At 35.9% G+C, this 14,497-nt stretch overlaps 1 protein-coding gene across 2 annotated transcripts in view; it reads right to left on the bottom strand.

The window, feature by feature from the left end:
- Positions 1–14,497, bottom strand: part of SYT1 (synaptotagmin 1) — a 235,727-nt gene that overhangs the window by 55,159 nt on the left and 166,071 nt on the right. For both annotated transcript variants that reach the window (XM_087968032.1, XM_026667697.2), the window contains one exon: positions 714–831. In XM_087968032.1, coding sequence (XP_087824158.1) covers positions 714–831 — 118 coding nt within the window. The remainder of the gene's footprint in view (positions 1–713; positions 832–14,497) is intronic.

The following is a 14,497-nucleotide window of genomic DNA, read 5'->3' as shown; positions in this document are numbered from 1 at the left end:
GGCCTCCTGCTGCCCTCTGCCAGTGAAAAGGGAGCTCAGGTGTGTGTGTGTGTGTGCCCCCTGAACTCCATTTTTGCTGGCAGAGGCACCATGGCCCGGGGTTTTGCTGTTTCTAAGACGGCCCTGCAGGCCAGATCTAAGCACCCCACAGGCCGGATCCAGCCCCTAGACCTTGAATTTGACACCCATGTAATAGATGATCATGGTAAACCTTCTATTCAATTACACGTAACTGTAAAACTAAACATTTCCCCATATTTCTTGATTATGTTTTCAGTCCTGCAATGTATTACAACATTCAAACAAAGCACTGGGTCTAATTTCTGTTGATAAGCACAGGTGAGAAATTTGGAAAGAACAGATGTGATGTACTGTATATCCAAGCCATTCAAAAGTCACATTGCTGATTTAGTTGTCATATCGCATATACATTTCATTCCTGCATATTAACAATAACTCACATACTCTAAGAACAAGAAACCATTAGGCATTGCTGTGCTGTGCTTCAGCTTTTATTTGTAAGACATGTTTTATAATGTGTGGGAATGCAAACTCAATATGTCCAGCTTTAATGAGGTGCAGACTAGTGTCGTGCTTATGTTCTTGTATGTTCTGGAACACCTCTTTGAACTGAATTGGAAGCTTGCATGGCCTCATTACTAAAAAGTATATCAGGTACATTGACTACTATATGCTTCCTGCCATCAACTTACCTGATAAGCCTCCCACGTCCATCTTCTTCAGATTCTTTGCTTCTAAGATGACAACAGTCAGCTTGCCAGCAGTAGGCACATAGCGGAGAGAGAAACAGATGTCACCTAGCTTCTCTTGCTACAACGAAGCAAAGGGAATTGTAAGTAGATATATATCAGTATATTGCTTAAAACCAAAGGTTAACACATATATTTTCTAAAACACTTTTGTAAAATAGTGACCTCTATGTTAATCTGTTCAGAAAACAAGGCATCTCAACATACATGAATTCAAAGTATAAATCACTTTGTTATAGTTGAATATGAAGCAATAACTAGAAAAAAAATCTGCCCCTATTTCTTATCAGTTTCTGTTAAAAATACTGGTAAATTCAACATTCAATTTTTCAGGATTTATAAGTAGAGCCTTTCCCACTTCTGTAACAACAAAAAAAACAAAATGTGGAAAATACTTGCAAATATACATTTATTTAACTAAAAGCAACTTTTCAACTTTAATCTCTTTGCAGATGAAATTGGTGTATGACATTTTTAAAGTTTATAAACATGGAAGATTTTGTATATAAAAAAATCTCAATATTAACCCTGCTCAAACATCATCTTTGAATTGAACTTAGAAATAAAGTTCTGTGCCAAACTCAGTTCCAGGTAACATAAAATTATCTTCAACACATTAGACCATTGTTTCTTACCCTTGCAAATTTAACATGTTGGAATTTCACCTCCCAGACTCCCCAGCCAGCCAACTGCACTAGACATAATTCATCATCCTATTGATCTCAGTCTTATTGTTTATAATAGGACTTAGATCTGAGTATAATTTGAATTGTGAGCATACATTTTCATTAAACTTAATATTACAGAAATATTAATTAGTTCTTCCAATAATACTGTACTGATATTATATCTAAAAGCCAGACAATTTGAGAATCAGATATTACATCTAGATCTTCAAATTTATTTTTTTCACCTTTCAATGACTGTAGTTATGTTGTCTCTCACATTTGTTTCAAATATGTTAAATATACTAATTCCATAGCAATTTCTAATAGAAAAATGCAGTCATGACTTCTCGGTATGGCAGCTGATGCCTGACTCATTTCAAATTTGTATTTTTCTGCATCCACAAATGTGTTAATTGTTAGCTCACTGCTTGCTGCTGTAAATTATTAGCGACCCTTTTAGCATGAATATTAGATTACTTGTGATAGTCATCAGCACATCATTAGTTTTGTTGTCAGAAAACAGTGAACTGTACTGAGCCTTGTTATGTTCTGAAATAAACTGAACAGTTTTGAAAGATAAAGTAGCAGTCATAATTTACCAAACAACACAAGCGTTGTCCAAATAGACACAATGGCCTCTTCCAAATGTCAACATGAGTTCAGGGGTCAACTAAATATAGGAGAATTCTCTACAGTTATGATGAACAATACTGCATTACTAAAATCGTTCACCACACAAAGGTTAAGCAGCCATTGCAAAATGACAAAAGCTTTCTATTAAATGCAAAAATGAGTATATCTGAGGCTGGAATGATAAGAAGAAGAGACTTCATGCTGCTCAGTAATGATCATTAGAAAGAGTCTGCTGCTCTGACCTTAGATCTATGCTACTTTAGCAGGGTAAGAATATTACTTTAAAAAAACCCTACAGAATCAGGTTTTGCTTAAACAATTCTAACTAGGCATTTTAGGCCTCTGATCTTTCTTTGACAGATAGATCTCATTAAACATACTCATTATGAAGTGTAGTATAATTACACAATTACCTTGGGGAATATAATAAACCTCCTTGAAGACAATTTCTGTATGCTAGAAGACAACTACATAAAAGGACAGATGGGAGTCTTCAATATCTTAAGGTAAGGGTGTGCCAGTAACCACTGAATCACGTATCACATCCTAAGGACAGTTCTCAGTTTCTGTCTAATTTTGCCTAATAGGTTTAAGTACAGCCAGGTTGTACAGTATCACTGATCTTAATCATAAATACAAGCTACCAACAAAGCCTGCTCAGCTGGACTCTCATTTCCATACTTTTCAGGTATCAACTAAGATTGGAATATCTCACTGGATATACAACTTTGCGCTCTCATAAATGGCTAATGTTTGGGACTTCCTATGGAAAATAGCAGACTGAAGACACTGCCTGAAGTGACAACCCACACCCAGCTATGTTTTGTGGGCACAGGCAGGTTTTCTGGAGCTGAAGAATTCTTTGGGTGTTAAGGAAAATCCAAAAAAATGATCCACAAATCCTCCAGACAGCCAGTGCTTGCAAGAGATAAATTGAGAGAATATAGACAATAGAAAAATATGGAAAACAACCACATGTGTACAGTATTTTGTTTTTTTGTAGGAATCAGTAGTGTGGGGTTTCCTGAAAACACTATTTTTGCCAGAAAACCAAAATTAGAAACTATTTAGCACAGTCACAATTAGGAAACATATTCTTTAGTACCAGCCCTCTTTAAATCAGTACTTTCTGAATTCTTAAGTACTGTATTCTGTGAATATTGAAATGTTCATATGCACTGCTTTGCTACCTTGCAAATGCTCCCTGTGGTTAGAATTCCACCCTGCATTTCAAATTTTCCTACTGTATTTTATGAGCACAACCAGAAAAAGATGCAAAATCCTACTGCTAATGTTGCTTTAATCAAGTACCGATCACAGATGTAGAACTTTCTAAATAAAAGCTTCTTCATGAGAAGAAAGTTTAAATGTGAACAGTCCACACAGATCATTTGGCTATCTAGTAGAAATCTGTTTCAATGTATCCCATGCACACATCCATAATTTTTTAAAAATGTGCTGGTGTCCCTACCCTGGTGATATACTGAAGGGCCTAAAAGACCTGGGTCTTCATCCTGGCCTTTGGAGCGGATAACTGATGCTCTGTTCTTTCTTTCTGTTCTTTCTTGGTTAGTTTTGTTTACCATGGTTGTTCTTGTGCTGTATTTATTTTTTTCTGTGATTCTTTGTTTGCAAATGTTTTAACAAGTGTAAGCAGCCCCAAGTCATTGGGAGTTGGATGATAACTAAATTTAATAAATTATTAATAAATATTATGAAATTGAGTGCTTAGAACATGGTATGCTATAATCTATTAAAATTATGTGGTGGTTAATATGCTGATGTCAAGTCATGTACTTGCCGTTTTCAAAGATAATTGAAAATCCCTGCCAGATTAAGGAACAGAGAAGTGTCTCTCTAGGGGTGATTATTCACAGAGGTATGTTATTGTTATTATGATTAACTTTCATTTTCAGATATAATTTAGTTTAGCCAATTGTTAGGATCACTAGATGGAAACTTGCACCTGGTTTTAGAATGGTCCTACGGAGAGGTTCACTGAGGTTAACTTCTTTCTTTTGAATGTTCAATTGCCAATCAATTCAATTGCTCCTTCTGCTTTAAGCAGCTTGATAATATACATACAATTGCTTCCACTGAACAGAACATAAATGAATTCAAAGCTTTAATAGATCACACCAGAATAATTTTCTTCTTTACAAGAAAAGGTCAGTTAAAACCCACTGAGCCAGCAACTGTTCTATTAGGAAAAGGCTCCAAGTGATTAACATTTTGACAGAGAAATATTTTTTTAAATTTTGCCTATCTATATTCATTTTAATAAAAGGGAGAGATAACAATAAATAATAAAAAACATAAGATTCTCATTTACTTTATTGTTTTTAGGATTCACTCATTTGTTTATGATTTGTTGTGAAACAATGGACAACAAAATATTTAAGCATTATTAGTACAGCTTCATTTTTAGTGCCAAACAGTTCTATATATTTTTTCCAGTAGATATTTGTTTTATTTTTAATGTGCCCATTTTTTTCATAAAGTGTCCCTTCTTTTCTGTAACTATCTTAAATCAATCCATCCCCATTTTGTTGTTCCTTTCACTTTCTTTTCATTGCTTACTTTGTTGCAATTATTTATCTCTTCTTGTTGTTCTGTGGATCTCAGGATTTAGTTGGCCAAACTCAGTGGTGGGATTCAGCCAGTTTGGGTCAGTTCACATGAACTGGTGGTAAAAATTCTGGTGCCCCCCCAGAAACTCCTCATCTCATCCATTTGCCTGGCATAGTTGTTGCTGCTCTTCATCTGGCTCCCTGACTTGCCTCAACCACACGGTCTCTGAGAGCCAGCCAGCTTGCCTGCCATCAGCTCCATCCCATGTGGCACTCTCTGCGTGGCCCAGCTGAGCTGCCCTGATTTGCCTGGCAGCCTGGGTGAAACTTCAAGCAGCAAGGCCTGAATCCCAGCCTAGCTGCCTCCCACATGGCCCAGCAAGCTTTCCTGCCTTCCATGTGGCCAAGTTAAGCTGCTCTGATCTGCCTAGATGAGTGATTGCTAGCAGCAAGGCCCGAATCCAAGCCTAGCTGCCTCCTACATCACCCCACAGTCCCCAATGCCCTGCATGCTTGCCTGCCTTCCCTACTCTCTTCCATGCAGCCCATGGCCCCATCATGCTTGCCTTTCCTCTTGGGGAAGCAGGGCTGGGAAGGGTGGTTGACTACCGGCTATGGCCTCACCCTGCAGTTAGCCCTGTAGGCCTGCAGCTGCCTCCCACCCAACTGGCTGACCGATTGCCTCAAGCTGTAAGCAGCCATCTTGGCATGGAGAAAAGTTGTGTCTCCCCATATTCCTGTCACTGCGAGCAGCCTTGTGCAGCACCTTTAATTTTAGTGCTTTCACAAATGAGGAGGAGGGGATGCTGCCTCCCCAATTTGTGAAGCGTGCTAAGTTTAAAGGTGCTGCGTGAGGCTGCTCATGGCAAGAGGAATATAGGGAGATGCATGACTTTTCTCCACACTGAGCTGCACTCGCCATGGAGGTGAGAGGAAGAAATGAGAGAAAGAGAGATGTGAAACACACACACACACAGAAATGAGAGAGAGATGAGTGAGAAAAACAGAGGGAGAAAGAAAAAAGAGATGAGAGAGAGATATGAGGAACAGAGAGAGAGGAAGACAGAAAAAGGAGAAATGAGAAAGAAAGAGATGAGCGAGATGACATGAGAGAAAGAGAGAGAGATGGAGAAAGAAAGATTAGAGAGATGAGAGATGAGAGAGAAAAACAGAGGGAGAAAGAAAGAGAAAAAGATGAGAGAAAGAGATGAGAAACAGAGAGAGAGAGAGAAGAAAGAGAGAGATGAGAGAGAGAGAGAGAAAGAAATAGATGAAAGAGAGATGAGTGAGGAGATGAGAGAGGGAAAAATGAGAGAGGGGGAGAAAGAAAAAGAGAGGGGAAAAAGAAAAGAGAGATGAGAGAGAGGGAGAGGGAGAGATGAGTGAGAGATGAGAGAAAGATGAGAAAGAGAGAGAGGGAGAAAGAAAAAGAGATGAAAAAGAAAGAGGGAGGAAGAAAAAAGAATGAGATGAGAGAGAGAAAGATGAGAAAGAGAGAGAGGGAGAAAGAAAAAGAGAGATGAAAAAGAAAGAGGGAGGAAGAAAAAAGAATGAGATGAGAGAGAAAGAAAGATGAGAGAGAGAGAGGTGAGAAAGAGAGAGGGAAAAAGACAGACACACAGATATCTATTCAACAGAAAACAGAAAAATGGCTCTGAGTGTTTAAGGTTGCAGACCCCTGGGTTAGGCAAATACCATAGTCATTATGGTATTTGGTTGTGGTTGTTAAACAAGTCCATTTTCCCCAATGGGCATTTTTAATCAGAAACTGGCAAAAAACATAGAAAACCTCAGTCACATGACTGTGTGGGATGTTGTAACTTGTCATAAGTTTGTGTGTGTGTGTGTGTGTGTGTGTGTGTGTGTGTGTGTGCATGGCTGTCAAAATTCCAAAAACAGATCAAGTAGCTCTGGGGAGGTCAGTCGTAAATTAGAACACTTGCTAAGCAACTGCCATTAAGTGAGAACCACTTGTATTTGGTGTGCCAGTCACCTGGCCACCTGGCCATGCTCACCCAGTCACATGGCCACCTGGCCATGCTCACCCAGTCACATGGCCACCTGGCCACGCCCAACAGTCACATGACCACCTGGCGATGCCCACCTACTACCCACGCCCACAGAACCAATGATAAAAAAATTTGAATCCCACCACTGGCCAAGCTTCTGTCTAGCTAACATTTTTCCTTTCTGTTTTCAACGTGTCAGCAGACAGCCATTTTGCTTTCTTTCAATTTTGGAACCTTTTTACTTCAAATCTTTAATTGGGTTACAAATTTCAGTCCAGAGTTTTTCAGGTACTCTATGCAATTGAATCTATTATATATCTATTAACTCTGTTAAAACATAACTTTTTCTCCTTCCTCTATTAACTGCTTTCGTGCATTTATTTGACTATTTGATCATCCTTCATTTTCTCTATGAACAATTGCCTTTCTACTGCATTCAACATATTTTTAGGTCTTACCTGACATATTGAAGTGCTTATCCCCATGTAACAAAATACGCAAAAGCAGAGTTTTTTTAAAACTGTAAAACGTGAATAATACTACACGGGACTCTCTCTTTAGATGGTATGCAATTATAAAACATTATTACCTTCCCATAATTGTACATAATTATGTACAAGTATATGCTGATTTTAAGCATGTTAAAGGTAATCTATCTTTTATTATATCAGTTGAAAAGAATTGAATAGATATAGAATTATTTATTGTCCAAGTGTGATTGGACACACAAGGAATTTGTCTTGGTGCAAATGCTCTTAAAGTACATAAAATAAAAGATACATCAGAGTCAAGAAGCAATAATTGGTTGCCCTTGCCTGATCTTTAAGAACCCTCTTGCCTAAAGCTATATGTTCTTTTAAAACTTCCTTAATGCATTTCATATTATCACGAGATTGCCTTGGAATTTTAAAAGTAATTGGAACTACTTCTGCAGAGCTGAAAAAGCAGAATCCAGAATCTCAGAAGCAAGGTAATATGTCTTTTATGGCCAAATCTGTAGGAATAGATCTTTCTTATCTGTACTTTTAGAAATGGCACCTATCTCTACTAAGCAACTCAATGCAGAGCAAAATAACACAGGATTTCTTTTGTCCCTGAGATTAGATTTTGGATCCATCTTAATTTTAAAACAAAAATGAAGTGCTAAAACATACACTATTTTAATTAGATATAATAATACAGTAGAAATGCCCAATATATGGCTTCCCTGTTCATTTGTAAAAAAATTTATTATAAAAACACACACAGTAACACACACATATAAGTAAGCACATGTTTATTTTGGGAAAAAAACCTAATTCAGTTTAATATATAAGGAGATCTAGTTATTAAATATAATAAGGGAAAAAAATAAAAAATATAGAAAAAATATAGCACTATTTAAATACAACAAAGTTTTGAGAGATATTGAACCAATCAATACACAAAGAGATAAATAAGTAAATAAAACACAAGTGGAATTATTCCAGAATTGAACCAATTTAAACGGGAGCATACTTTTTTGTTGTACAGAAATAATACTGCACTATTTCAGCGGTAATGTTAAATTGTACCTCAGGTTTTAATGATTCCTCTCTTCATATGCAATCCTCGGAAGTAATTAGAAATTTTTGCTTTTATTTGCAGATAAATCTAGTTACAACTAAAAAGAAGTATTTTGATTTGAATGACGGTGCATGTCGGAGTCCTGACATCTAGCTCATTCTGAATGATACTATGCCATGGTTAGTACTACTTATACTAGCAAAGATGGAAACAATTAATGACACCTCAAAATACTTTAGAAAATCCCTCACAACAAGTCATCAACAAGCAACTCTTGAATTAAAACACAGGAGATGGTAGAGATAAGTCAGCCTGTGATAATTGGGGAAAGGGAGATAGGAAACAGTAATACAATTACTCACAAATGCTAATATGCTTTTCCAATTATCTCTAACAGATCAAATTGCATTTAATCTCCTGCCTTTTAAAATTAAGGAACCTGTCACGTATAGACTTCATACCAAATAAACGTGATTGTCTAATAATGATATTCTCCCAGCTTTGAATAAGATCCAAATTAGATTGACCCCTATCCATTTGGATAGGAGCTGAACCTTTTCACAGTTCAAATTTAATTTAAGAGATGTACTATCTAGCTGTTCAAGTGATAGTGGCTATTGCTGTCATGGTCACAATATATTCATTGCTACCAACCTGTAACTGCATTTTTTTTTAAAATCATGTATATACTATAATTCACATCTCTTTGTTTCATAAACTTAAAAAAATGAAATTCAATGTAATATACATAATGCTACCTCATTATAGCTAAAAACTAGGGCAACAAGTGCTTTCTAAATTTCATGCAACTTATGTTGAGCTTTAATATAAATAAAATAAAATGTATGTATGCATATTTTTGTGCATAATATCAGATGGGAACATACAGTATTTTTCATGGCAAGTTCAGTTTAAAAAATGATCAATCAATCAATTAATTAGAATAGAGCTGGAAGGGACCCTCAAGGTTTTCTAGTTTAACCCCTTGCTCAAGCAGGAGATGCTACACAATTTCAAACAAGTGACTGTTAAATCTCTTCTTAAAAACTCCAGTGCTGAAACACCCACAACTTCTGAGAGCAAGCTGTTTTAATGGTTACTTGTTCTCACTGTCAAGAAGTTTCTCCTTAATTCTAGGTTGCTTTTCTCTTTGATTAGTTTCCATCCATTCTTTCCTGTCCTGCACTGTGGTACTTTGGAAAATAAGTTGACCCCTCCTCTTTGTGGCAACCTCTCAAATAATGGAATACTGCTAACATGTCTCCCCTTCCCCAGTCTTTCTTTTCTCTAGACTAGCCAAACCCAAATCCTGCAACTGTTCTTCATATGTTTTTTTTCCTCCAGGCCTTTCATCATCTTAGTTGTTCTTCTTTGCACTTTCCCAAAGTCTCAACATCTTTTTTTGTAATGTGGTGACCAAAACTGGAGGCAGTATTCCAAGTGTGGCCTTACTAAGGCTTTATAAAGCAGTATTAATATTTCAAGTGATTTTGATTCTATGCCTCTGTTCATACAACCAATGACTATATTAGCTTTTTTGACTGCTGATGCATACTGCTGGCTCATATTTAAGTGATCATCCACTAGGACTCCAAGGTCCCTCTCACAGTTACTGTTTTTAATATGTATTTGTACTATTGGTTTTTCCCGCCTAAGTCTAAAACTTTGCTTATCTTTCATTTTGTTGGATAGAGCCCATTGTTCAAGTCTGTCAAGATCTTTTTGGATCCTGAGTTTGTTTTCTGGAGTGTTGGCTATTCCTGCCAGCTTAATGTCATCTGCAAATTTTACAGTTTTATAGTATGGACATGCTGCTATATGGATATATTTATAATATTAAAATTAAAAATAAGATTAAGCTATTTTTATCCTAGATAGAAATCCTAATGTAATATGAAGTGAAAGAAGCCTAATTGAGTTCAGTTCAACCAAGGAGCTCCTGCAAATGTACTCTCTTTGATTTTGGTCAAATGTTTTGTTTTGTTTAACATTACTTTAGATCTGTTTGTTTTGATAGAAATACATTAAGTCTATGGTTGCACATATGTTTGTTCAAGTCTACAGTTAAGTGAATTATTCCTGAACACTTCTATGTGAAACAACATGTGTCACTTAGTTCTAAGAGCAAGTGAAACAACTCAGTGTCTTAATTTTGTTCGCTTTGTTTATTGCATTAACTCCAATGTGTTGTGCACATTCATCAGAAGCCTGTTGTAGCTTCTGGAATTGCTGATTGAAGCTTCAAAAGACATATTGCATTGATAAGAGAAAATCATAGCACCTCAAAGCACTAGCCTCTTTTCTACTGTAAGTCTCTTATATTGATTTAAATGATTGATATGGCCACTCAATTTTCAAGTAGTTAACGCTGTATGGCTGACATGTGGTGAAAAACATAAAAGAGAAGTTAAACAAAACTCACAATATGGAATAACAAAGCTAAACCATAACATATTCCAAAATCACAGTTATATGGACTGGTTAACAAGGTTGGGGCCATCTTAGTCTTGGAAGAATGCTATTATGCAGAGCAAAGTTGCTGAGATGCATCAAAATCACTTTATAGACTCTTCAAAAAATCAACCACATTGCAACAAGTAATAGACACTGTCATTTGAGCACAATTTTCCCATTACATTATCCTAGTTGTAGGTACCATTTAAAACCACACCTTGATTATCTCATTTCTCTGAGGTACTGCATATAATATTAATATATACAGAAGTCATTTGTGCAACCAGCTATATATTAAAAACTGTCTTCATATGAGTTCAAAGAATATTTTAGGATGAAGAAATATTTGAAACAAACAAGTTGGAATACAATTTTTTACTTAAGTAATAGTGCACATTTCTTGCAGAGTCATAAGTAAACCTAAGTGACTGCTGTTTAGCAGAAAGCCTCACATGATTTTATAAACAAACCAACAAATAGAACTAAGTTATTGTTTATCATATTTTTTCTACCACGGCATTTATTCATATCTCACCTTAACAATCAGAGATGCTTAGCTATAATTTTTTTTAAAAAATGTGTTAAAATCTTTTGACCTAAGTTAAAAACATAAATTTGCAAGGACAAGAAAATAAAAAAAAAGTAATGAATATACTGAATGTGAAGATTACAAAAATCATATCATATATTTTTCTTTTTTAAACAAGTGGATGACTCTTTAATATATTATTTGGTTTTTAAATAAAATGCCATTCTAATTTAAATATATTATTCAGTTTCGACAGCAATATTCAAGCTTCGCTTCAGCTTATATGGCTAACTTCTTTGCAGAGGCTTTTTTTATAAGACCAGATAAAATAATACCTCCTGGCATCACATAATGGGGGATAGGGACAATCAACAGCTTCTCTGGGAATGCATACTTTTAATGGGTCATTTTTGGTTGAAGAAAGAGTTTCTGTAGATACCTAAATGCTACAATTATTTAGCTCTTTTCATTAACAAAGTCTAACAAAGGGTATACAAGGTGAGAAAGTCATACATTTCTTTGACAATTACTGCAGAAATAGCTAAGTGATAGAGAACATATTAAATGTTCATGTTATAACTTTTTTCTGTGCTTCTAAAATATCAGGTTAGCTGTGGTTGAATACCACTGGTCTGTGTTGTTATTCTAAAGAACCTCGCTGATAAATTAGGACTGAAAGATCAACTTTTATTTTAGATGGTACATTCTCTATAAATCCATTTCAGAATATTTGCACTGAATATTTCGTTTTACCCCACAGCTTCTCTGTCTAAAACTATTACAGCAATTTACAATGGGAAACCAATTTTTGCTCTTTTCATGACTATGCTTTGTGTAAGGTATTTTTTGTTTAATAATATATATTCTGTCTATTGCAATCTGAGCGCAAAGTGCTTTAAATGTCAGTTTAGCATGTATCTAAAGGAAAAATACAAAATTAAATAGTTACTACTGACATGGTCCAAATTGGCATTTAGAAACTAGCAGAAGGACTCTGAAGAAAATGACTAAGGTTTCTTGTTCTCAAACTTCTCTCAGTTTTTTTATCTTTAACCTTTTGAAGTATGCATTTCTTTTTCCTATTACCTTTGTGATAATTTGGATGGTGGTAAAAGGAGTCTTGTCTCCAGAAGACTGAAATAAATAAATGTTTAACTGAATTTGGAGCTTAAACACTTAAAATGCCTACAAGGCCTTGTCATCTTTAATTTTTGTACAATAGCAGCAGTAGCCAGATTGTAATAACAGCACCCTTTATAATGCTGCTGTCCTTAGAATACTAATTCACATAGAATGGGGTTGTGTAGAGGTAGGGTGGAGTTTTGAACTCAATTCTTTGCTCCCAACCCTTGCTAACCTTGATAATTTATCCAAACATCAAAACAAAACTTACACAAAATGGCGAATGGCCAGAATGGCCAATTTGTATATGCTCCACCGGCATAATGTTATTGTTTGATACTTTACTAAAATCAAAAGATTACTTAGCAAATCAGTGTGTCAACCCTGACACAATGAGCTTTATAATGTAGAATATTGTTGGTTAAATAAATTAAACAACAAGACATTACATTTGTAAACTCCTTTCATTTGAGAGCTCAAATTGTTATCTGTAACATACAATTTCATTTCAATAACTATCCAGTAAGCTGAGAGATAATACTGGCTCAATTCTACTAGAGGTTTCCATGAATGAAGGTGGATTTGAATGTGCCCTTTGGTCCTAACCAGCACCAAGGTTAGATATTATATTGAATATCCCAAAGGTGCTTTTTCAAAAGGCAACTGAACTGAAGAAGCTTCTTGGATGAGAAATGAAACATCTTCAAGGAAAAAGCCTTTGGCCAATCGTCACTTGGATGACTGAGAATCTCCATAGACTTTACATCGTATACTGTTTCCTTTAACTGTTTTTTTTTTTTTTAAAAAACCCTATTTAACACAATCTGTCATTCAACTATTTAGCTTTGTACAAAGGGATTCATAGGGATTTTACTTCCCTTTCAACTTCAGCCAAGCCAATGACCACAAATTATAGACTCCAATAATATATGGAAGTGACAACATTGCCTGCTATTGTTTATATTGCCATCGATTAACCAACAGTAATTTGAAGAAGTAGAATGTAGTAAGTAGAAATCACATACAGTATGATATTAAAGAGGCTAAATGAGTCAAATAAAATGAACTCATGATTTGTTGTTCAGATAGCATTTATCTGCTTGGTAACCTGGTCTTCTGCAGAGTATGATAGTTTCTTAAAACTCATGGAAGTTAATAAATATATACACTTGTGTCTTACCTTGAAAATACTTTTTAAACATCAACACTAATGTTTTGTGCATACTAGGAAGATGGAAAATGCCATAGATCTGTTTTATAAGTTTACTTGGGTTATTCAACACGGGACAGACTCCCATATCACATTAAAAACCCATCCTTTGGTTTTACTGCTGACCCTTTTAGGAAGCGGCCTGAAAATAGGGCGAATTATCAATGAAGGGGGCAACAGAATATCCAATATTTTTGTCTTATAGGTCAGTGCATCACTCATTAAAAGTAAATGTTAGTATGTATAGTAACTGAGTCAGTAAAGAGAGAGAGAAACATAAAGAGGAAAAAACCCCAAGTAATTAGAGATCATTAAGTGAATGGCCAAACTGTCATTAGAAGGCTTGCAAAAGCTTTTTCCCTTAAGGTCACAAATGTGAAAACTAGACAACCTGTAACTATTGGGTAATCTTTTCAGACATATTTCCTTGCCTAAACAGAATGATCACAGATTGGCTAACCTAAGGAACTATCTGCCACTTTGCTGAGGGAAGGGAGGACAAAGAAAACTGTGAACCATGAGATTTAAAATTTTAGTCTCAGTTCCAAATTACCCAATTGCCATTCACTTCAAAGATATTTAAAAAGAGAAACAGAATGTCCAAGGGCAGGCAAAAAAGCATTGGCAGCAGGAGTGACTTCTGACTTCCTGCTGGCTTCCCCATTGATTTTCCTAGTGAAAATCTGGCAGGGAGCACTGAAAATCTTCCTTTCCTTTCCTTTCCTTTCCTTTCCTTTCCTTTCCTTTCCTTTCCTTTCCTTTCCTTTCCTTTCCTTCCCTTCCCTTCCCTTCCCTTCCCTTCCCTTCCCTGCAAACAGGTAATTAATTACCTGCTGTTGTTGCAAAAGCCAGGGAGCAAGTGATTGAAAGACTGTCTAGGAAACTGTCATGAAATATTGGAAATGAAGAACACGTGAGCATTGCAGCACCCCTGCAGTTTACCAACAGTCAGTATGGTAGCATTAAAGTAGTGACAACTTCCCCAAA

This window comes from Notechis scutatus, chromosome 6 (assembly GCF_049901735.1).
Source record: "Notechis scutatus isolate UNSWTSFEM ecotype Mainland chromosome 6, rNotScu1.2, whole genome shotgun sequence".
In the NCBI taxonomy this organism is placed as follows: Eukaryota; Metazoa; Chordata; class Lepidosauria; order Squamata; family Elapidae; genus Notechis; species Notechis scutatus.
The sequence above is the reverse complement of the archived record's forward strand: the minus strand, read 5'-3'. Positions and strand labels throughout refer to the sequence as shown.